At 48.1% G+C, this 22,230-nt stretch overlaps 1 protein-coding gene across 2 annotated transcripts in view; it reads right to left on the reverse strand.

Moving 5' to 3' along the window:
- The window catches only part of CYP24A1 (cytochrome P450 family 24 subfamily A member 1), a 17,195-nt gene extending 2,864 nt beyond the window's left edge, over positions 1 to 14,331 (reverse strand). The window contains exons 1-9 of one of the 2 annotated variants that reach the window (XM_086702528.1): positions 13,644 to 14,331; positions 13,239 to 13,429; positions 11,907 to 12,000; positions 9,798 to 9,894; positions 6,879 to 6,970; positions 6,064 to 6,232; positions 4,510 to 4,655; positions 834 to 1,000; position 1 (exon numbers count right to left, since the gene is read on the reverse strand). The exon at position 1 is cut by the window's left edge and continues 78 nt beyond it. In XM_086702528.1, the coding sequence (XP_086558654.1) occupies position 1; positions 834 to 1,000; positions 4,510 to 4,655; positions 6,064 to 6,232; positions 6,879 to 6,970; positions 9,798 to 9,894; positions 11,907 to 12,000; positions 13,239 to 13,429; positions 13,644 to 13,901 (1,215 nt within the window). In that variant the 5' untranslated portion in view covers positions 13,902 to 14,331. The remainder of the gene's footprint in view (positions 2 to 833; positions 1,001 to 4,509; positions 4,656 to 6,063; positions 6,233 to 6,878; positions 6,971 to 9,797; positions 9,895 to 11,906; positions 12,001 to 13,238; positions 13,430 to 13,643) is intronic. The other variant, XM_086702529.1, reaches the window with a different exon arrangement.
- Positions 14,332 to 22,230: the final 7,899 nt, after the last annotated feature.

The raw sequence follows: 22,230 nt of genomic DNA on the forward strand, positions 1-22,230 counted from the left end.
CCTGAAAAAACAAAATTAAAGGTGTAAAGGTAAGCACAGACCCATTTCTAGATCAAGTGTCAAAGAAAATGCAGATTCTGGTTAAATCAATAATTCCTGCATAAGTTCGTACTCAAAAAGCGAGCGTGATCACAACTCTCGTAAAGTTCAGTCTCTTTCTTCCTGATATTTATACCTCCTGTTTGAACCCCTTGTTTTTATCGTGTTGGTTAACTCCCCAGTCACTGCTTAGTAGCTGTCAAAAGTGGTTTTCTGTTTCATTCTAGGCTTCAAATGTGTGTTTTTTACGTGTCACGCTTCAGCTTGATTTGTCCTAGTGTTCTCCCATCTGCCCTTCCTGAAGCGAAAGCTGTTTGTTTCTAATGCTGACACATTGTGAGTTTTGTTTTCCAGAAAGGGTGGAACCATAATTTTCACAGAACATTTTATACCAGAGGCTCAAAAACAAAGATGTCTCTTTGTCTTATCAAATAATAATATGGTTCCCTCGCTCAACCTCTTTTCATATCCTTCAATTATGCCCTGATCTTAATTAGTGCTTATAGCATTCATGAGATGATGATGATTATTATTATTATTATTATTATTACTGATTTAAAGGAGAGGACACCGACTTTCCCAAATTTTAGTAGAATTTGCCCAAATGATTTAGGAAATGAGTAATAGAAAAAGAATATGGTCATATGATCTGAAGGCTCTTTTTTTTTTTTTGCAGTTTGACAAATGTTTCTGAATCAACTATGGGTGCTGTCTGTGGGTGCAGAGACCCTGACTGTGTATTTAAGAGAACGGCTTCCTAGAATATTCTTCTTGGCTTCTCCATGTATTCTCACCTCATGGATTCTTTCAGGCAGGCTTTTAAATATGGCATATTCCTCAAATCCTCTGCCCGTGGCATCTGATTCTCAGGCAATACACTCTGAATTTCTTTAAGAAGCTTTTGTTGCACCCGGGGATTACGGGATAAATTGTAGAGAATCCACATTAAGCTGTTTGCCGTCTGAAAGCCAAAGGGACATAAACTTGTAAACTTGAGTTTCTGCAAATAAATTGCCTTAAAACCGTTATGAGCTGAATACAAGCTGATGCCTAGCACCTTGCTTTGCAAATGCATTCATGACGCCTTTTCACGTGTCCCTATTCGCTGTGCAGTAAACAACACAGGATGTGAAAATTCAGATTTGTTTTATAAACTATGCCAATTAAGGATAGCTGGGGGAATCAAGGTAGACTCCTTAAATAATCAGCTGCATTGGGACACTTAAAATATTGTTTGATTCAAAAACTGTTTGAACACAAATGAACGCCTGTAGAACTGGTGAAAGGAAAGCAGGCTGGTAGGACTGTATCCACATCAATTTCCGGGTTGCGATAAGGTTTTATTGTTGTAAGATGTTACCACTGGTGGAAAGTCAGTGAAGGGTCCAAGGGACTCCTCTCTATTTTTTCTTAGAACTGCATGTGAGGGGTGCCTGGGTGGCTCAGTTGGTTGAGCATCCGACTTCAGCTCAGGTCATGATCTCGCGGGTTCATGAGTTTGAGCCCCGCATAGGGCTCACTGCTGTGAGCCTGTCAGCACACAGCCTACCTCAAATCCTCTGTCCCCCTCTCTCTGCCCCTCCCCCACTTGCATTCTGCCCCCCCCAAATAAAACAAATATTACTTTAAAAAAAGAACTGTATGTGAATCTATGATTATGTCAAAATAAGGAAAACGTTTAATTAGACATTTTTAAAATAGAAAATGGAGAGAAAACTTCAGTGGCGAGAGAGGGATGGGGATCCTAGCAGCTTTGCTAATGAGTCTTTTTTTTTTTTAATTTTACAGTGCAAACGCACACGAAAAAATGCATTTCTGGAATTGAATCTGTGAAACCCAGAGTTTCAGCCACATGCACAGCACCCTTGCAGGAGGGGGCCAATAGCAAAATAAGAAATTCTAGCATCACGTTGAGTATTTCAAGGAGCCAGCCACAGTTTCTGACACAGGCTCATGGTCCCTTAAGTGGAGTGTTTTAACTTCCTTTCCAAAGGCAACAAGAAGAGAAAAAATATGGGCAGAAATAGCCAGCATAGCTTTCAGCTTCATGATATTCACCACTGGTAGTCATATGTATTTGTTTTTAGGTCTTTATTTTATTTTTATTTTCTTACTTAACATAAGCCAAATATTCCTGTAAAAACGGTCATTGCAGACACGAAGATCTTCTGCCAATTGCATGTGCCACTCACATAAATGAGAAAAGTGCGAGACGATTCAGAGCCAATGGTATTTACTATTTTGGGAAGAAGATGCCTCCAAGGCAAACCTTCTTCATGGGAAGACCGGTGGCCTCAGATGCAAACAAACCCTGGCGGGCATTATTACAAGAGTCCAATTTACAAAACAGGAAGAGGGCGTAGCCACCAAATTAGATACACTTTCAAATTTCTCCGATTTTCCAAAAGTGACTTCCAGAATTGCCAGGACTAAAAAGGAAACATTTAACCATATCAGCGGGTCCCTTACCGCAAGTACCAAATAGAGTTTCCAGAAGACAAATGATTGTAGCTTTCGCCAAAGCCTTGTAAGACAGCCGGGGCCTTTTTGGGTAACTGCAGGGGCTGAATTGAGGGAGGAGGGCCCTGGGAGACCTCACAGGCCCTAAGTATCCCGGCCTGACCTCCGTGGAGGAGATGCATCACGTAGCTCATTTCCCTGCTTCCACTCTTCCTACGCGGAGTGCACCTTCCACCCCACCCGAGCCCTCTTTTCAAGACATAAATTCCATCAGGCTACTCCCCTGCTTATAATGCCCAGCGACGTTTCCATCACAGGTGTCATAAAATCGGAATGGTTTATTAAGGCTGCTGGCTAACACGGCCCCTGGACTTCTGCAATGTCAACTTGACCACATTTGCCAGGTCTCCAGCTCCAATGTTTTTGCTGCTCCAGACCCTTTGCACATGCTATTTCCTCTACCGGGAGGACTCTTCCCCCAGATCCTCCCATGGCCGGCTCCCTGTCACCATGTCCGTTAGCTCCCGTATCACTTCCCCAGAGAGGGTACCCTGCCCTCCCCTTCTATCCCCTTACTCTGATGGTTTCCTCCATATCTCCTACCACTATTTGATATGATCATATTTATTTATTTGTTTACATGTGTCTGGTTGGTCTTCCCTGCTAGTGGTTAAGTTCCATGAAGGCCAAGACCTTTGTCTCTGGTTCACGGTGTTCCTTCAAGCACCTAGAACAGTGCCTGGCCCAGAGCGGGCACTTGGTTTCTGTGGCCTTTCATTGATTCACCAAGTATTTGTTGAGCACCTACTATATGCTAAGTGCTGTTCTACATCCTGGGAATACAGCAGGTCCAAAACCAAGTCATTGCCCTTGGAGCTCACATTCCAGTTGAACACAAAAGATAAAGGGTGAGGCTTTACTTCTACCCCTCCAAGGATCCTCTTAGGGTAAGTGACTCAGTATGAAAGTGAGCTGAAATGAATTTCCCCCTTTCAAAGCCTTCTGGGGCATGAGGAGGAATTACAACTTTGCTGTTCCTCCTGAGGTAGAAACCCCTACGTTTTCTGTGGACAAGAGACACTAAAGAAACGGGAAATATGGAAAAGAAATGAAGTAGGACCCATTCTTCTTAGAGATTACAGGTGCATGAAACGTTGGATCACGAGGAATATTAATATGCATCCCGCCAGTGAGAGCTCAAAAAAATGGATCAAGGACAATCAAACCCACCCGGACATCTGTCAGTATGTGCATTTGGAGTCTGGCTGGATTTGGTACCCCCACGGCTATCAAGCACATGGGGACAGAATTTGGGCATTTAAAATTAGCTGTTTCATGCAAGGTGAAACCAAGTTTCCCCTGACTCACTCTTTTTAAGCTTTAAATCAGAAAAAGTAGGGGTGTCTGGGTGGCTCAGTCGGTTAAGTGTCTCGCCCTTGATTTCGGCTCGGGACATGATCTCAGCTCAGGTTCATGTGTTCGACCCTCATGCTGGGCTGATAGCCTGGAGGGCGCTTGGGATCTTCTGTCCCACTGTTTCTGCCCCCCTCCCTCCAAATAAATACATGAACTTTATAAAAAGAAAAAATATTGGACTGGTAGAGAGCATTGCAATATTTTTAGAGTAACAACCACAATCAGGCACTTTGGGGTAACATTCGCAACCTTCAAGAATACGTTCAGTTTTTTTAAAAATCTAGATTATCAAAGAATAAGAAAAAGAAAAACCTAGATGACCTATCTTTCTATGGTGTGGAATTTTACTGCTTCTGAATTCCCAGAGAGTGTATGCATTTGTCACAGAGCGCACGGATTTTCTCCGCTATAGAGCACATGCATTCACCTCCCGTCACAAGTTTAAGGACCAAGGCTGTGCACTGGGTCTCGCGCACCCTTTTGCTAGACTAGTGCTCAGTTAATCCTTGTGGAATGAGAGAGCTGAATGCCTCTTTAAAATGCATCACGAGAAGATTTTCTGGACCATTCAGCAAAGGAAAATCAAGCCCTTACCGTTTCTACTGCAGCCAGTTGGAGCTCTGTGACAGCCGCATACAGTTCTTTCCTGGAAAGCTGATTGTGGAGATAAATATCACAAAGGAAATCCTTGCCGGGCTGCTCAGAATAGTGCTCCAACCGGCTGTCGATGCAAGATTTGACTATTGGAGAAGAGAAGAGGGAAGGGAAGTGAGGTGAAGATTAGGATCGAGCGTGAGGGAACCCCAGCCGAAATCCCCCCATGACACCTTACAGGGCCTTTGCAGGGACACTGACAATGCGTCCAATGAGCTAATGTTGACTCATCGTTAAGTCGCCAAGGATTGATCGATGACCGCGTGAGCAGGGCTGGTCAAACCTTAAGATGCCCAAGAATCACCTGGGCATCTTCTTACAATGCAGATTTGGGATCAGGGGTCTGGGGCGGGCCTGGAAATCTGCATTTCTAACAAGCTCCCAGGTGCTGCTACAACTGTTAGCCTACAGGTCACAGTTTGAGTTTAAAAGCTTAGAGTGTGGAAGAGACCATCATGAGACAGAGGTGGGACTCGGGTCCACTCTCGGAATCAGAACTCGTACCCAGATCCACGTGCCTAGCCACTTTGGTCACGAGTGCAGGTAGTGGGACTTGAGCTCCCAAATCTGGGCCATAGAGGAGGAGAGAACCATCCCCAGTGTAATCAAACACACACACACACACACACACACACACACACACACACACACACACTGCAGTGCCCGTGCATGCTGACGATAGTAGTAGAAACTTCTAACGTTTGTAAAGAACATTCCAGGCACGCGTCTCTCTCCCTTCAGTCTACCGTGCCAGCCAAGCCAGGATAATAATAATGGTGAGGTTGGCAACAGTAACAAGGGCCGTAAGCGGTGCAGCAGTTAGAGTCTGGGCTGTGGGAGCCCTTCTCTCTGGCTTCACACCCTGGCCAGAAAGTTAGTTCTTTATGTCTCAGTTCTGTCACTCAGGGCTAATAGGAGGACTTACCTTATAGGGGTTTTGGTGACAATTCAATGAGGATATGTTTATGTGTGTGTACAAAATATACAGCATGGTATGATAGGATACGGGACCTCCTACTGGTACACATTGGTAAGCACAGAGATACTCATTGAACAATATTCGGCATCAATACTCCCCTCATAATGTAGCAGAAACAGCTCGGACCCACGGGGTATTATGAGAAGCCAGGTCTTGACTGTATCTACACTAGACCTAGAAACAGTTGCAGTGAGGTAGGCATTGTTACTATTAGCCCATTTGAGACAAGACTACTGAGGAGGAAAGAGAGAGAGCACATGTGGTCAACCCACTACACCAGTGACAGACCTGGGTTTGCATCCACCTATCTGACTCCAAAGCTCCTGTTTTTAACTGCTCCGAGTTCCCAGAAACTGCAGAAAGCTGCCATGTGCCTTTTCCTTAGAATTTGTCTACACCGGGAAGATTCTAAACTCATGACTGCAAAGCCCATAAGAATCAGGAGGAGCAAATTCCATCGGGATCATTCCAGACCTTCCAGAGACAGGGATGCCGGGTGTGTGTGGCCCCATTACCTGATCGGAAGATGGTGTCCCAGGCCCGCGTGTGGGCCTGCCAGACCTTGGTATTGAGGCTCTTGTGCAGCTCAACCGGGGTCACCATCATCTTCCCAAACATGCTCATCATCTGTGGGGAACGCAACGCCTTTTCATTCTGGATTCCCCTGGTCTCGAAGACAACCGCCTCACCGGAAGAGGAGCGTTCTCCACACCCCGCACCCCCTGCTTCCAGAAAGGCAGGAACTCAAAGACCCCACTCCCCCCCACCCCCCAGGCCTCTCCCACCAACTCTGGGAGTGGAACCCTCCCCTGGGCCCCATAGTACATTGAAAACAATCTTTGGGACGATTTGCCATTGGATGTGCCCCTCTCTCGAAAATAAATAAACATTAAAAAAAATTGATTCTATGACCTAAATATTTTACACAAGAAGGAAAAAGGAAAACCATCACTTTCTTATTGACTTCAATTTCCAATGATTTCCAAACTTCAGCCATTTCTATACCAGCTTCACAGTATCTCTATAACCCCCTGTGACCTAAGGATTCAAAAATTTTACATCTGAAAAACGTCAGACTCTTTTTGAAATAGGACTCCCACCAACTGACCTTCAACTGAAACACCTACTTAACCTTGCCTAAACCATGATGTAGCATGCTTCCGGGTTCATGACCATCCATGCCCATCCATCCATGAAAACACATAACACCTTGAAATTAACACTTGACTGCTGTGACAAAATAACGTGTGTGTGCTACTCCTGGGGAAACACGACATGTTTGTGAAATTCTGCAAATCAGGAAAATTGTGCTCCTCGAGGTGACGCTTACTGTTTTGATGGCCGTGATGAAGTTCAAAGCTTCATCTCCTGCATTCTTCTGAAGGAGTCCAAATCTCTTCTCATAGAGCACAAGGCAGATGCCTGGTATTTAAAAACAACCAACAGTCACACAACTGCAACAATACTGGGGTCTCCAAGTAGCTGGCTACTGAAGGCATGATTCCGTCTTTTGTAAAAGTGAGGGCTTTTCAAAGAACAGAGGAAAGGTAGAAAGTCTGGGAGAAAGGGGCATGACGATACTTTTCCCACTTTCCAGAAGCTGTCTCCACGCCCCATGACCCAACCCCTGCAGAACCTCCTGGTCAGAAACGCCGCGGTGAAAACGTAACCATTTTCATACACGAATGAATCTGTCCTTCAATGTCTGGCTTTTGTCAGAGTTTGTCCCGGATACCATGCATAGTAGTCATTGTTCACGGCCTACCCGTGCTCACTCTCCCCCATTTCTTTCCTAAGAGAACCCCGATTTTATTTAGGGTGTCAACATATCAGTCCTCGGGAAACAATCTGGATTGATCTAAGACCCTGGTGTCAATCACGTTCCCTGACTTCCCGGGCTTGGGCTTCCAGTAGCAGCCTGAGAAGCCAACAGGCGTGGCCAAGGAGGCTTAAAGGAAATACTTTCACTTTCTTGATAAAAGGAGCAAGTGCATTTGGCTTAACTCTTCCCTCTTTCCTTCCTCTTTTTGCCTAGAAGGCAGAGGGGAGACCAGGAGAGGCAGTAGCCATTTTGTAACAGGCCAATAAGGATGGATGAACAAGGGGCGCCTGGGGGGCTCCGGCGGTTGAGCGTCCGACTTCGTCTCAGGTCATGATCTCACGGTTCGTGGGTTCGAGCCCCGCGTCGGGCTCTGGGCTGACAGCTCGGAGCCTGGAGCCTGCTTCCGATTCTGTGTCTCCCTCTCTCTCTGCCCCTCCCCTGCTCACCCTCTGTCTCTCTCTGCCTCAAAAATAAATTAAAAAAACATTAAAAAAGAAAAAGGATGGATGAACAAAAAGATAGAAAGGGTCCCCAGTGACATCAGTTGTGTGCCGGCCGTGGACTGCCTTCCTTGAGACTTCTCATAACGCTAGACAATAATTCTTAAACCACCATGGTCACATCTTCTTTGACTTGCAAAGACATGCATTTGATACTCCTTCATTTGGGTATTTCCAGTGGACAGTTTCCGAAATATACACTCCCTTTCCTCCTCTGTAATCATCCCTTCACTTTTTCCTGTCCTCGTCCCCTTAACACCTTCTGCGGGTTTCTTCTTTGCATGGCGTTTTCTAATGTGCTAACATAGTCGGGTGGGCTGTAGCTTTAAAGCAAGGCTCAGAGGCGCCTGGGTGGCTCCGTCGGGTGAGCATCCGACTTCGGCTCAGGTCATGATCTCACGGTTCGTGGGTTCGAACCCCGCGTCGGGCTCTGTGCGGACGGCTCAGAGCCCGGAACCTGTTTCGGACTCTGTGTCTCCTTCTCTCTCTGCCCCCTCCCCCACTCACGCTTTGTCTCACTCTGTTTCTCAAAAATAAATAAATGTAAACAAAAAAATTTAAAGTGAGGCTGAGCTGATGGGGGAGACCGGTCACGACAAAAGCCTGCTTCCCGGGGTGCCCTCTCCGATCCCTCACAGTAGCATCCAGAGCGATCCTTCCAGCACATCAGCCCAAGCCCCCCTCTGCTAAAAACGCTTCGTAGAACATCACTTCCAGGTGCCCCCGTGCTCAAAACCGAATTCCCATCCCTGGTTCACAGGGGTCGGCTGCTGCCTTCCTCCCATCCTCTGCCCTCGCAGTGCCCCTCCCTTGCAGGACACGCTCCCGTCATTCTGAACGCCTTCCTGTTCTTTCTTTGCTCCTTCATTCACCTTCACCTGGTGAATTCCTACTCATCTTCCAGGACTTAGCTGATACGGCACCAGGGCCATGACCAACCTCAGCTGATGCAGCCCTTCGGATTCTCCCACAGCCTTGAACTTCCTCGGTCAGGTGCCTGCCCACTCTATAAAAAGTGTTTCCTTGCCTCTCGCCCCTGGGCAGCTTCCTGGGCCAGGCAGAGCCCTGTTTGCTATTCCCTGAGGGTTCCCTGAAGAAAGGGATCATCCCCAGCTTCTATTTGGAACCCTCCATGGCTCACCATCAGACTTGAACTAAAAGCCCGAGTGCTGGCTGAGACCTCCTCCGGCCCCTGGCTTGGTTCTCCTCAGCTCCTCCTTCCCTTCCCCCACCCACCCACCCACTCAGAGCCTCGGATGAATCGCCCATGCTTCCTCCTCAGGGGGATGTGCCCTGCCTGTCTCCACAGTCTGGAATAATCTTCCCACAGATGCCCTGTGACTTGTTCTTTTAGGTGTCACCTCGACTGTCTCCTAAACCAAAGCAGACTTGCCTCCTCTGGGCACTACCGTTCTTTATCGCATACCTTACCTTACCTCTTGGCAAAGTATATAATAAAGTGTGTTTACTTGTTGGTTGTCACCCCTACCAGACCCTAAGCTCCACGGGAGCCCAGTCATCGCCTGTTTTGTTCGCTGCTCTATCTGTAGGACTGAACACGGTGCCGGGCACATAGCAGGTGTTCAATAAATATTTGTTGAATGACTGTACGAACAACCTATAGTGCAAAGCATAACTTAAGTGCCCGAAAGCACAAAAGACTGTGCAGGTGGCCCTTCTTTGTCAGCAACAGTACGTGGTTATAGAGGAACTATCCTCAGAGCCACGTTTTAGCCTCAAAATCCCTTGGAAAATCAAACAAACAAGACGGCGAAGGCAACTTACTTTCGTTTTTTAAGTAGGCTTGGCACCCAGTGCAGAGCCCAACTCGGGGCTTGAACTCACAACCCTGAGATCAAGAACTAAGTGGAGATTAAGAGTCAGCCGCCTAACCGCCTGGGCCACCCAGGTACCTTGACAAACTTACTTTCAAATGACCATTTGTTCAGTTCGCTGTATAAGCCTTCAATGCGGCCTCTCTCATCACAGAGCTCATCTATTCTACCCATAAAATCAGCCAAGACCTTAAAGGAAAGAAACCACAAAAGACACATTTCAGTCATTAAAGGAAAACAAAAGGTTAAAAGCTCAGTACGCTGACTTCGGGGTTTGCTACCTTGTATATTCACTGCTTATAACGTTATTCATTATGAAGCAACACTAACTGCATATTCTCCTGCGGGGGCTCACCTCCTGCCCTAACAACCTCGTCCTGGGTTATTTTCTCAGCTTTTCCCGCAACCACCCAAAATCTTAGGTTTCAGCTCTTGATCTAAATTTAAGAAAAGGAAAACATTTCTTCTAATCAGATTCAACCAAGTTGTCACAACACCCCAAGCCCTATGAGGTTTGCTGCCTCCATACCTGGGCTAGCAAATATCTCCTTACTAGCTGGCGTCATGTTAAGCATTTTGAACTTGGGACCAGAAAAATCTGCAAATTCTAGACACAGCTCCTTTGCTAAATAGCTCTGTGACCTGGGACATGTTATGTAAGAGCTCTAGATGCCAGTGGCCAAAATCAGGATTTTTTTTTTAAGTGTTTATTTATTCATTTCTGAGAAAGAGAGAGAGAGAGAACAAGAAGGAGACGGGCAGAGAGAGAGAGAGAGAGAGAGAGAGAGGGGAACAGAGGATCCAAAGCAGGCTCTGCACTGACAGCAGAGAGCTCCATGTGGGGCTTGCACTCCCAAACCGTGAGATCATGACCTGAGCCCAAGCTGGACACTTAACAGACTGAGCCACCCAGGCACCCCCCAAAATCAGGGTTTTTGATGGCTAAAGCCTCACATTTTACAAGGCTTGTATAGTACCAAACAGTGCTTGAAGCGTGCTACGTTAGCGGATCCCCACAACTCTGTGAGGTAGGAAATACGATCTTCCTTCCGTTTCCCGCAGAAACAGACAAGAGAATGGGCTTCGAGTGAGGCTAAGGCACTGGCCCTTGGACACGTGGCTGCAAAGTGGCCATGCTGGGGCCTGGAACAAGGTATGTGTGAGTACAAAGCCCACCCACGGGCATTGTGAATTTGTCCACTTAGTGCACTAAAAAGTACTTTGCATTTGTTTCCCCCCCAAAATCCAGAAATTTCTCATCAACATATGGAATTTTCACCACTTAACCAAAAAATGATAATAATGATAAAATCTGGAGCCACTAGGTCCGCCTCCCCATGTGACAGTCATTTGCTGGAATGGGGCAGCTGTCGCTCCTAGAAAGGGCATGCCCTATCCTGTTTGCAAAAATCCCTGCTGGGCCTTCCTTATACATTTATATTCACTACCTGGTCCCTGAAACCTCCTGGGTTGGCACTCTTGCACCTATATGATCCTTTCTGGGTCCAAGTTCAGTTCCAAATAAACACCCAAAGTGAACAGGAGTAAAGAGATTACTGTATGCTTAAATCCCTCCCTCTTTGGCCCTTGTTAACTAAAGGACAATGTCTAAATGCCTTATCATGGTACAAAAACATTGTTAAGAGCTGCCCTCTGTCCAGCATCATTGCACAGACAGCCTCACCTCTTCTGCACTGAACGTACCATTTCCTGAACACATCATGTCATCTGACTATTTTCAGCAGGCTATTCTTTCTGCCTGAACGCCTTTCTACACTTGCTCTGGCTTGAAGACTCCTACTCATCCTGCAAAACCCAGCTTAAATGGCACGACCTAGGAATTTCATAAGCATTATCTCATTTAATCCTGCGAGGCCCAGTTTATAGAGCGGGAGAGTGAAGCTTAGGGAAGTTAAGGGTACAGTCGGTTTACAGGGCCAGAGGGTGGAGGGCTGAGGTTCAAATCCAAGACCGGAATACCAGAGTCTCGGCTTGTCATCGTTCTCTCACTGAGATGTTACTTTGCACAAGAGGGAAGGAAGGAGGAATAAGGTTTTGGGGGAGAAGGAAGTAGACAGCAAGGAGTAAAGGGAGACCCCTGAACCATCCAAACCGCCTGTACTTTGTAGCTATGACTTAAAGTTCCGTAGACATCTCTCCCTCCCCAGGAGGCCCAGGGAAGCTGCCCCCAGCCTGCAGACCTCATTGATTTTGTTGTCCAGCTTCATAATTTCCACTGGTTTCATCAGTTTCTTCTGGAAGGCACTCCGAACTCTCTGCCAGTCTTCTCCCTCCCTGGGAGAGAAGCAAAATTCTACGTAGAGCAAATTGCAGAGAAAAGAAGGGAGCAGCAAAGGCACCTCCAGCGCTGGAATTGTGTGAACTAAACAATCAAATGAGCACTGAGACTCCTGCTAAGAACTATCCAAAGAATATGCACATTGGAACACTGGGGGCTGGTTTCACAACGGGGTGAGAAAGCACCTCTCCTCTCCACCTAAGATCACACCAGAAAGGTGAAGTCCAGATAATATGGGCTCGGGCCTTTTGGGGTGCCCTTGCGGGGTTGATTTGGGAGGCCAGGTACCTCAATTCTCAGCAGTAAGAGTAGGTACCTGAACATTCCCTTCGCCAGCAACCCAGATCTGTTTGAGAACAACGTTGTCTTCTCCTAGTCACTGACTCGGGTTGAAAGTCACATTCCTGGGTGGCTCAGTCACTTAAGCGACCCACTCTCGACTTCAGCTCAGGTCATGATCTCATGGTTTGTGAGTTTGAGCCCGGCATCAGGCTCCATGCTGGTGGTGTGGAGTCTGCTTGGGATTCTCTCTCCCTCTCTCTCATTCTTATCATCCACCTTCTTCCCTCATCCCAGAGCAGACGGCACAGCCTCTGATGCACCACGCATAACTATGGCTTTTAATTCCAGTAAATATATTATCCTCCAAAATACAACTATTAGGGATTAAAAAAAAAAAAAAAAAAAAAAACCCAAACGCGCTAACCTGTTAAATGCTAACAATTAAAAGCAGAGGAACCTCACCACATTATGGCCTTTACTTACCTACAGTGCAACCCTGACGTCCCTGAACCTCACCTTTCTGACTAGACCTGGGTCATAACCCCCCATTCCCCTCCAGAAAAAAAAAAAAAAAAAAAGGTAACTGTCAAAAGCCAAAGAAGTCAATTTCTGGCGTTTGAGCTCAGAGAAGGTGAATACAGAGAACTGTAAGGGATAATTTTGTATAGAATAGGTTGGCCTGGCACGGTGACTTCACGACCTTGTCCGGCCCCAAAGTCTGAACCCCGCTATTTGTAGAACCCTTCTGGGCTTTCTTGGACGGAAAGGCATGGCCCTGCCCAGTTGCCAGAGACGACGCAGGTGTTGGGCGCGCAGTACAGTTGCGTGCAACCCGTTCTGATCCAGGCAGGAGTTGGAGACTGCGCCTGGTGGGGGCTTTCGTGTCCCGCTGCGTAGGAAGGGGACCCTGCGGAGAACCCCCTCCCAGCTTCCAGCCGCCGCCCGGACTCACAGGATCAGCAGCCCGTAGCCCTCCCGGCGGTAGTCCCGATAGGCTTTCCAGGGCTTGATCTCCAGCCGCTGGGGGTACGCGCTCTCCGTGCGGTACAGCGCTTCCAGCAGGCACGGCGAGCCCAGGTGCACCGAGTCGAAGGAACCCAACTTCATGCGGAAAATCTTGCCGTATTTCCGGTGGTACTCGGCCTGCAGCGGAGGTCAGGGCCGGGTCAGCGCGCGTCCCCCCCCCCCCAGAGCAGTCCCGGGAGCGCATCTCTCTCCTCCCGCCTCCTTCCTCCCGGGGCCCCCGCCGCTGCCGCGACGCCGGAGCGCCCCGTGCGCCCCGGCCGCGCGTCTCGCGGAGGGTTTGGGGCGCGGGGCAGAGAGGGGAGAGGGAATTGGGGCCCGACGAGGCATTTACCAGCGTGTCGTGCTGTTTCTTGAGGCCCCCTTTCCAGAGAATCTCCGGCAGGCTGCCCAGCAGCGGCCAGTTGGTGGGACCCGGCAGGGCGGCCGCGTCCTGCGCCTCGCCGCGTTCCATCACCGGGCATAGGGGCACCTCCCGCGGCCGAGGGGGCGCGCACGCCGCAGACGTCACGGCTCTGGGGGGCTGCCCCGGGTGGCGCAGCTGTTGGAGGAAGGCGGCAAGGGAGCGGCTCTTGCCGATGGGGGAGCTCATGGCAGCTGGGGACACCTGGGGCGTGGGAACGCGCGGGGACCGGAAAGCACGACTCTGTTAAACAGGCGCGAGCGGGATCTGTGGGGGGGGGGGGGGGAGGGGGGCTGACGATTCTGGGGGAGAAGGGCGAAGAGGGCCAGCAGGTGTGACCGCAGGGGGCGGCGGAGGAAAGGGGAGCAGAGAGGACCGCGGGGCAAGGATGCTCGGCGCTGCCGGGTGCGGCAGCCTCAGGGCGCGGGGACCCGCTGGAGGAGTGCCTCCCGGGGCCGGGTCTCTTGGAAGGGGAAAGGAAGGGATGTGGGTCCGCCTGTGGGGCTGCGAGGCTGACTTCCAGGTCCGGAGCCGCGGAGTGGAGGTGTCAATGAGGGCAGAGGGATGCTGCGCGGCGCCGCGCTGTCCTCCTGTCCCTCTCCACGCTCCATGCCCAGGGACCACGTATTTATGGACACAGGGCAGGCCCCGGGTGGCCAATCAGCAGGCTGGGTAGGGCGCAGTGGGCCCCGGCTGGCCTGGCCCGGAGGGACGCGGGACCCGGGGGGGTGGGGAGGGGGCGGAGGGCAGGGCTGGGGGTGGAAATAGGATGGAGTCAGCGAGGTGAGCGAGGGCGCCCGGGCCTCGGGTGGCGGGTACGCTGCTCTCCGGGCGGGAGCGCGGCCGACTCCGCCCGGAGTTCACCGGGTGTGCGCCCGGCGCGCCTCCCCGCCCTGACCCGGCGGGCAGGAGCCGGCAGTGGCGGCCGCGGCTGCAGCCCCGCGCTTGCACAATCGCGCTCCGGGCGGGCGAGGTCTCCGAGGGCGGCCCCGGGGAGGCTGCCGGCGCCTTCAGGGGGGCCCCGGGGTCCGCGCGCCTCCCGGGAGCCGGGGCTTGCCAGCCTGGACCCAGCTCTCTCTGGAGGAAGGTTGGCTTTCTGCGCCTCCCAGCGTGGGGTGTTTGAGGCTTAGTGAAAGGCATCCAGAGAGGGCATTTCAACCTTCGGGTCTTCGCCGGGACGAGGAGAGCCAGCTGAGTTTGCAGGCTCCTCCCTGGCTGCTCCATTTGCTCGGTTCTTCTGAAGATTTAATGAATTACAGTAGGTAAAGCGCACACAACAGAGCCTTGTCCGCAGTCAGTACTCAGTGTAGTCCTTGTTACCTCCTCTTGGGGCAGTTCTGAAATACTCGGTGAAAACGTGGCTTGCCCTCCAGGCTGGGTTACCTCTCCCAAGTCCATCGGCCCCGTCTCTTTTTGGACACCGACTGCCCTGTGCAGAGATGCGCCCAAGCAGCGTTAAGTCGCGTTGCCCCACCTTCCCTCCCTTGCGAAGTGCACCCCAAGCAAGCAAGACACACACACACACACACACACACACTTTCAGGAGTCGTCCTAGCTTCCAGGGGTAGAACTTGTTCTACTCATTCAGGAAGAGAAGGTGAAGATTTTTGTTGAGCGTTTTGAAGTAATTCGTGTGCTGTCATTATGACCCAGCACCAACAACTACCGCCGGCCAGAAGTTTCCTCGCCAGGCTTTCCAGTCACGTGACTGGCTCTTTTCTGACCCGACTGTTCCGCAACCCCTTCCCTGGTGAGTTTATTGTAAACTTTCAGGTTTCTCGAAAACTTTTGCGGTCCACCTTGAGCTGGAACACTGCCATTTCAAATTTGTCCTGAGATGTTAATGATTGCTAATGTTAACAATACCTATATTAATGTAAGGTGTTATGTTAATTATTATTTTAATTGTATTAATATAATGTATTATATCTACCATTATAGGATGTTAATATAACGTATCATATCAGCTTGACAGATATCCATTTATATATACATATTAGATAGTACATTTTATATATCACATACTATATAGATTATATCCTATATGTAATATATACATCTTATGTTACATAGCATACAAATGAAAGCTTTCTAGGGCTTATGATAAACCAGGCACTTAAGCTAGACATTTTACATAAGTTTCCCCATTTAGTTCAGTCCAATGACAAAAATAAATGAAGAAATAAAACCAGAGTTAAGCCCGATGTCATATGTGGCTCGTGTGGGATTCAGCCCCCCAATTTTCTGATTCTGGCCCTTACAATATACACCCATCTGCATCTTATATCACCTTTTCTTAAACCAAGAAAATCTCAGAATATTGGAAATATTCTCTAAGTGGAAATTCCACCAAAAGGGGGTAGGTGGGATCGGTTTGTGGGGGGCTACGTGATGCAATGTGGCTTTATGTGCTAATGGTAGTTGAAAAACTGAAGAAGGAGGGGGAGGAGGGGGAGGAGGAGAAGGAGGAGGAGGGGAAGGGGAAGAGGAAGAAGAATCCCAAATAGAAGATGAATTTAGTCTACTGTGTGTATCTTGTGTCTGGCAAGTGCTCGGCACATAGAGAATGGTCAATGTATTTATTGACCGCTTAACTCTTATTGTTAAGTCAGATATTAAGTTATCCCCCCTCCTTATATTTTCTTTGCTTCCCCTCCCTGCAGATGCACTCAAGTAGAAAGGGAAATAATTTCATATTTTCTAGGTTTTCATATGAATCTAGCACTATGTTGCTTTATAAACTCCAAGTAGACACTTGGGCAGTGCAGGCAGTCCTTAGTGCCAACGATGGTCAGCAAGAGAATTCTTATTTCAGGAAAACTGGCTTCTCGTGTCCAGTGGAGAGAGTCCCCAGTAATTTGTACACCGGATTGCAGAGAGAAGAAGATTGGTTCTTGGAAACTTGCTTGACATAAACACACATCCCTCCTTGACAAGGCACAGCTAAATTCAAAATGACCAGTCCCAGAAACACTCTTCCTGACTGGGCCTCATCCCTAGCTTATTACGAAGCCTCTCTGAGTCATCCTGCCCGGGATCCTGCTGGGAATTACTAATGAGAGATGTTGTAGCATCTCATAAATGCCCACCCTCATTACGGAGACAGGTCCAGGCCCTCTGTTTTGTTCTGGGAAATCTTACCAAGTCCTGAATGGATAATTATACTCCAGCCCTCACACACCAAGCCACCACCACAGATGACAAAGTGTGTGTGTGTGTGTGTGTGCGCGCGCGTGCACGTGCATGTGTGTGAGCTTGTGTGGCGAGGGTGCGGTGGAAGAATCTTTGGAAGGACAATAGCTGCTTTCACTACTGAAAAACACAACTCTTTCAAATATATTAAGTGGTTATATAGTTTCATGCTTCAGAGTCTTTACTAAACTTGGTGTAGGCCCTAGATCTGTAGAGGACTTGCCTTCCACATCTGTAGAATAGATGGGGTTAGAATCAACCTCACAACCTGAGTAAAGCCTAAGCTTCATGGGAACAGCAATAATAATAATATTAGCCAATCTGGGGTTCGCTGTGAGAGTAGTGAGTACACAGTTCTCAGCACGGGAGAGCATTTAGTGGATATTACCTCATAGCATTCCTGTATTGCATGCCTTGGTTTTTGCAAACTACATACAAGAGGGGCAACGTATAACCTCTCAATGATTATACCTTGTGTCCAACTTAACATTGCAATTTCAACTTGGGTAACTGTATAATTGATTAAGCCAAAGGAATATTAGCAAAGAAATGCTGGTGAGTTCAAATCCCAGTTAGCCCAGTAGGCAGATAAACCAGGGGTAATGTACTTATCTTTGTAAGCTTAAGTACCTCCTCTCACGGTGGTGATAATGGTCTTACCCACCTAGTGGGGTTTTTCTGAGGCTGACAAAGCATTGGAAGTTCCTGGCATCTACTAAAGCTCTGAAATGTTTATCATTAAAGTGATGAAGTACACGAATTGGGCTCATAAGTAATCTCTAGTATATTCGTCTCGGAGTCCTCTGCCTAATTAGAGAAAAAATCTCCCTGCAATTACAGACATTGTCTCTTTGGTTTTGTCTCTCCTGGAGTATATGATCTAGTGGTGTTTACCATGGCCAGCACCCAATAAGCAAATAATAGGCAATTGATTATTGATTTTTTCCTCATTCTTTAGGGAAAGGAAAAGATCAGTATCAACGCATTTTTTGTTTTCTGAGAACTTGCTGGTAAATCCTGGAGGGCTTTATTTGTATGTCATATAGGAAGCAATTCTGTATGACAAAAATAGTAATTTCAGTCTCCACAGATTGGATTGAAACCATGGCTCCATTACTCACAAGCCATGGCCTTGGGCAAGTTACTTAATCTCTCTGGACCTAGTTTCCTCATTCAAAAATTGGGGGGTGCTATGCCTATAGGTCAACAAGGTTAAGATTATACTTGATTTTAAAAAAATTTTAATGTTTTATTTTATTTTTGAGAGAGAGCGAGAGAGACAGAGTGTGATCAGGGGAGGGGCAGAGAGAGAGGGAGACACAGAATCCGAAGCAGGCTCCAGGCTCTGAGCCGTCAGCCCAGAGCCCGACGTGGGGCTCGAACTCATGGACCGCGAGATCGTGACCTGAGCTGAAGTCGGACGCTTAACCGACTGAGCCACCCAAGCGCCCCACGTGTGTGACTCTTGATGTCAGCGCATGTCTTGATCTCAGAGTTATGTGTTCAAGCCCCGTGTTGGGCTCCACACTGGGTGTGAAGTCTACTTAAAATCAAATCAAAATACAAGTACATCATCATTGCATTATCACTTTGATACCTATTCTATGTTTTTTTTTTTTTAATTTTCTTTGTGGGTTTTTTTTTCGTAATATAACTTGGCTAATTCCATCGGGGTGAAAATTGGAGAAATCCCATGATAGAATTATTACTGCTCATTACTTTGGAAGCAAAGCCCATTTCGTTTTTTGCTCCCGTAAGTCGAGAACCTGCCTTGACGTTTCTTGTTGTGGCTGTTGACTTGCATGAAGCATCGTCGAGCTCTGATTGTGTTTTGCCAGAGCTTTAATAGGAACCAGCAGTGCAAACCTCCACAGGGGACAGGCACCTACGGGGAACCGGTGGAAAGTACCTCTGTGGTCTGGGTGAGTCAACTCCAGGACGAATGCAAATGGATAGCTGGTCGTTGTTCAGTATTCGTGAAGTGGGCCAAGTGAAACTATTCTGAAGCAAGAAAACTCCGGGAGAGTTCTTTTGTCCATTGGGAAAATAAAATTCAGCTAGCAGAGGACTTAAGCAGCCTTCGTATAGGAGCAGATGCCAAATAGCTCTCACAGTCCGGATCCTGTGACCTGATCTTCTGCTGCCAGAGAACCATATGCAAACCTCCTGCAGGCTGGTTCTTGTGCAAGGTCAAATGGTGGTGCTTCCGGCAACGAGGGGGAAGTCAGAGTCTGATCCTACTGCAACTTGGACAGAATAATTTGAGATCCTGTATGTTTACGTGAACACTCACAGGTTCCCCCAGAATCCATATTTTTCCAAGACCTCTAGGTGATTTGTATGAGTATTAAATTTGAGAAGTGTGCATATTATTATCCATTTTACAGGAAAACAGATGAAACTCAGGGTAAGTATTTTGTCCAAGTTAGAAAGCCTGTCTAACTCCAAAGTTACTCTGCTTTATTTACCAAGAATAAGTTTATTGTCCCTAAAAAAAATAAGTGTTTCCCCATGGGTGTGAATGCTTCCATGCAGGAACTTTTCCTTTTCTTTCTCTTTTCGTTTTCCCTTTCTTTCTATTCTTCCATTATTGCTTTTTCTTAAAGTTTTTTTTTTTATTTAAAAAATTTTTTTTTCAACGTTTATTTATTTTTGCGACAGAGAGAGACAGAGCATGAACGGGGGAGGGGCAGAGAGAGAGGGAGACACAGAATCGGAAACAGGCTCCAGGCTCTGAGCCATCAGCCCAGAGCCCGACGCGGGGCTCGAACTCACGGACCGCGAGATCGTGACCTGAGCTGAAGTCGGACGCTTAACCGACTGCGCCACCCAGGCGCCCCTCTTAAAGTTTTTTTTAATGTTTATTCATTTTTGAGAGACAGAGAGAGACAGAGCCTGAGCGGGGAGGGGGCAGAGAGAGGGAGACACAGAATCTGAAACAGGCTCCAGGCTCTGAGCTGTCAGCACAGAGCCCGACGCGGGGCTCAAACCCATGAACCACATCATGACCTGAGCAGAAGTCGGACGCTTAACCAACTGAACCACCCAGATGCCCCATTCTTCCATCATTGTTAATGAATGACTCTTTCTGTTCTTTTCAACGTCAGTGTTAGATGTGTGACAACTTCTTACCTTAAAGTATTAAAGGAGGGTTGTCTGGGTGGCTCAGTCAACTGGGCATCTGACTTCGGCTCAGGTCATGATCTCACCATTCATGTGTTCAAGCCCCACATCGGGGTCTGTGCTGACAGCTCAGAACTGGAGCCTGCTTCAGATTTCTTCTCTCCCTCTCTCTCTCTGCCCCTCCCCCACTCGCCTTCTGTGCCTCTCTCTCTCTCTCTCAAAAAAAAAATAAAAACATTAAAAAATAAAAGGTATTAAAGGAAAAGACAAAAAGCCCATGCTTCTTATTCCAGAAGTTATGTTTCTGCTCCGCCAGCAGGAAAGCTGGGTGGCCGCATCCACACTGGGGAGCTCGAGTCAGACACTCCCTCAGAAGTGGAGTCCAAGGTGAAAAGCATCTGCCAGACAGCCTTCATCTAAGGCCACTTAGGTGGCTACTCCAGGAAAACTCCAGCACACCGCTCGAGAGTTCTTTGGGATCTGATTTTCGTAACCTACTACAAAAGAAGTGATCATCAGAAAAGCTCTTCCCTACCAGCTAGAGACTTCAGAGAAAGTGGGTATTTCAACAGAGATCATCTCACAAGGATTGTGCGAAGAGACATACAGTGGCCTTCTCGGTAGACGGGTAAAATCATGAGGACCTCTAAAAGTCTCATATGGCGAGTTTAAGTGGCAACTTGTGTCTCAAAATCTCAGGACCTCACAGACCTACCATGATGTTAGAAACCCCGTCTTCTCCCTTTATGTCGGAAATCTGTCTCCACTGTGGAGCTACGGCCCCCCAGCACATACACCTGCCCACACACTTATAGCTGTGGATCTGTACATGCCCCCGCAGTCACACCCTCCTACACACACACATTGCGGGGGCACAACCTCTTCGCAAGCACACCTTCCAGCATGTGAACAAGCACCCACAACACACACCCATATCCACTCCCGCACAACCACACAACCCCCAGGCTTACACCCATGCATATGTGCTTATCCCTGGCACACCTCTGCCTCTACACACACACACACACACACACGTGCGCACACACACTCATACATACACACACACACACCTGCAGATTTAATAGCACTTGCTGTTTTGAAGGTCTATGATGTCATTTTCCAACCCATTAAAATTTGTTTCAATGTGTATTTATTTTTGAGACGGAGAGAGACAGAGTATGAGTGGGGGAGGAGCAGAGAGAGAGGGAGACACAGAATCCGAAGCAGGCTCCAGGCTCCGAGCTGTCAGAGCAGAGCCCGATGCAGGGCTAGAACTCATGGACCACGAGATCATGACCTGAACTGAAGTCGGACGCTTAACCGACTGAGCCACCCAGGTGCCCCCCCCCAGCCCCTTTTTGTAATCACGTATGATCTTCAGTCCAAAAGATAATGGGTCTGTATTTCCAGAAAAACACAAAACAGGAATTTTGAATTCTCCTAACACCTACCCTCAATCCCTGCCCCAACTCAGAGGAAGAAGGCCTGGCATATCCTGTGGTCTGGCACTGAGCCCTCTACCCGAAGTCCTTGTTCCCAGTGTGGTGTGGAGAGGCACAGCTTCCCTGAACCACGAAGTCTTCAACCAGGGGGAATCACCGTAACAACCTTTGGCTTATCTCCAAAGGGTACTTCCTCACACGGCCTGATGGAAGGTAGATACCCCATAAGGGATGTCAAAAGAATGCGTGAGATGGAATTTCTTGATAAGCCCCAGAGGGAGCATTCAGAATTTTTTCGTTTTTGGCACACACCTATGTTTGTGGGGAAAAGGTGAGGGTAGCTATGAGCGATCCTTGCCATTTGAGCCACAGAGGGGTGAGGGAACCAATTACTGCACGAGGGCCCTCAAAGAACACAGCAGCCCTTAATTTTCTGCAAAAACTCCACCTGCTCACCCATCCCGCCAAATACATTGTCCACAGGGTGGTAGTTAAGGTTACAGTAAGAGAAACTTGGGTTTGAGGCATGACCTTGAACACGTGACATCCTCTCGCTGAGACTCGATTTCCATTTTCTGTAAATGGTGGTACTTACTTCATAGAATTGCTTTGCGGATTAAATAAGACAATGCAGATGAGGCATGTGACAAGTAGTCAATAAATATTGGCAAGGAAATGTCAGCTAAATTACTATTAATCGAAGCCACAGACAGGGGAATGTCTTAGTTCCAGAGGTAGTGCTTTTGGTGGATGTTTTGGGC

This window comes from Puma concolor, chromosome A3 (assembly GCF_028749965.1).
Source record: "Puma concolor isolate L17-30 chromosome A3, mPumCon1.1.hap2, whole genome shotgun sequence".
Classification (NCBI taxonomy): Eukaryota; Metazoa; Chordata; class Mammalia; order Carnivora; family Felidae; genus Puma; species Puma concolor.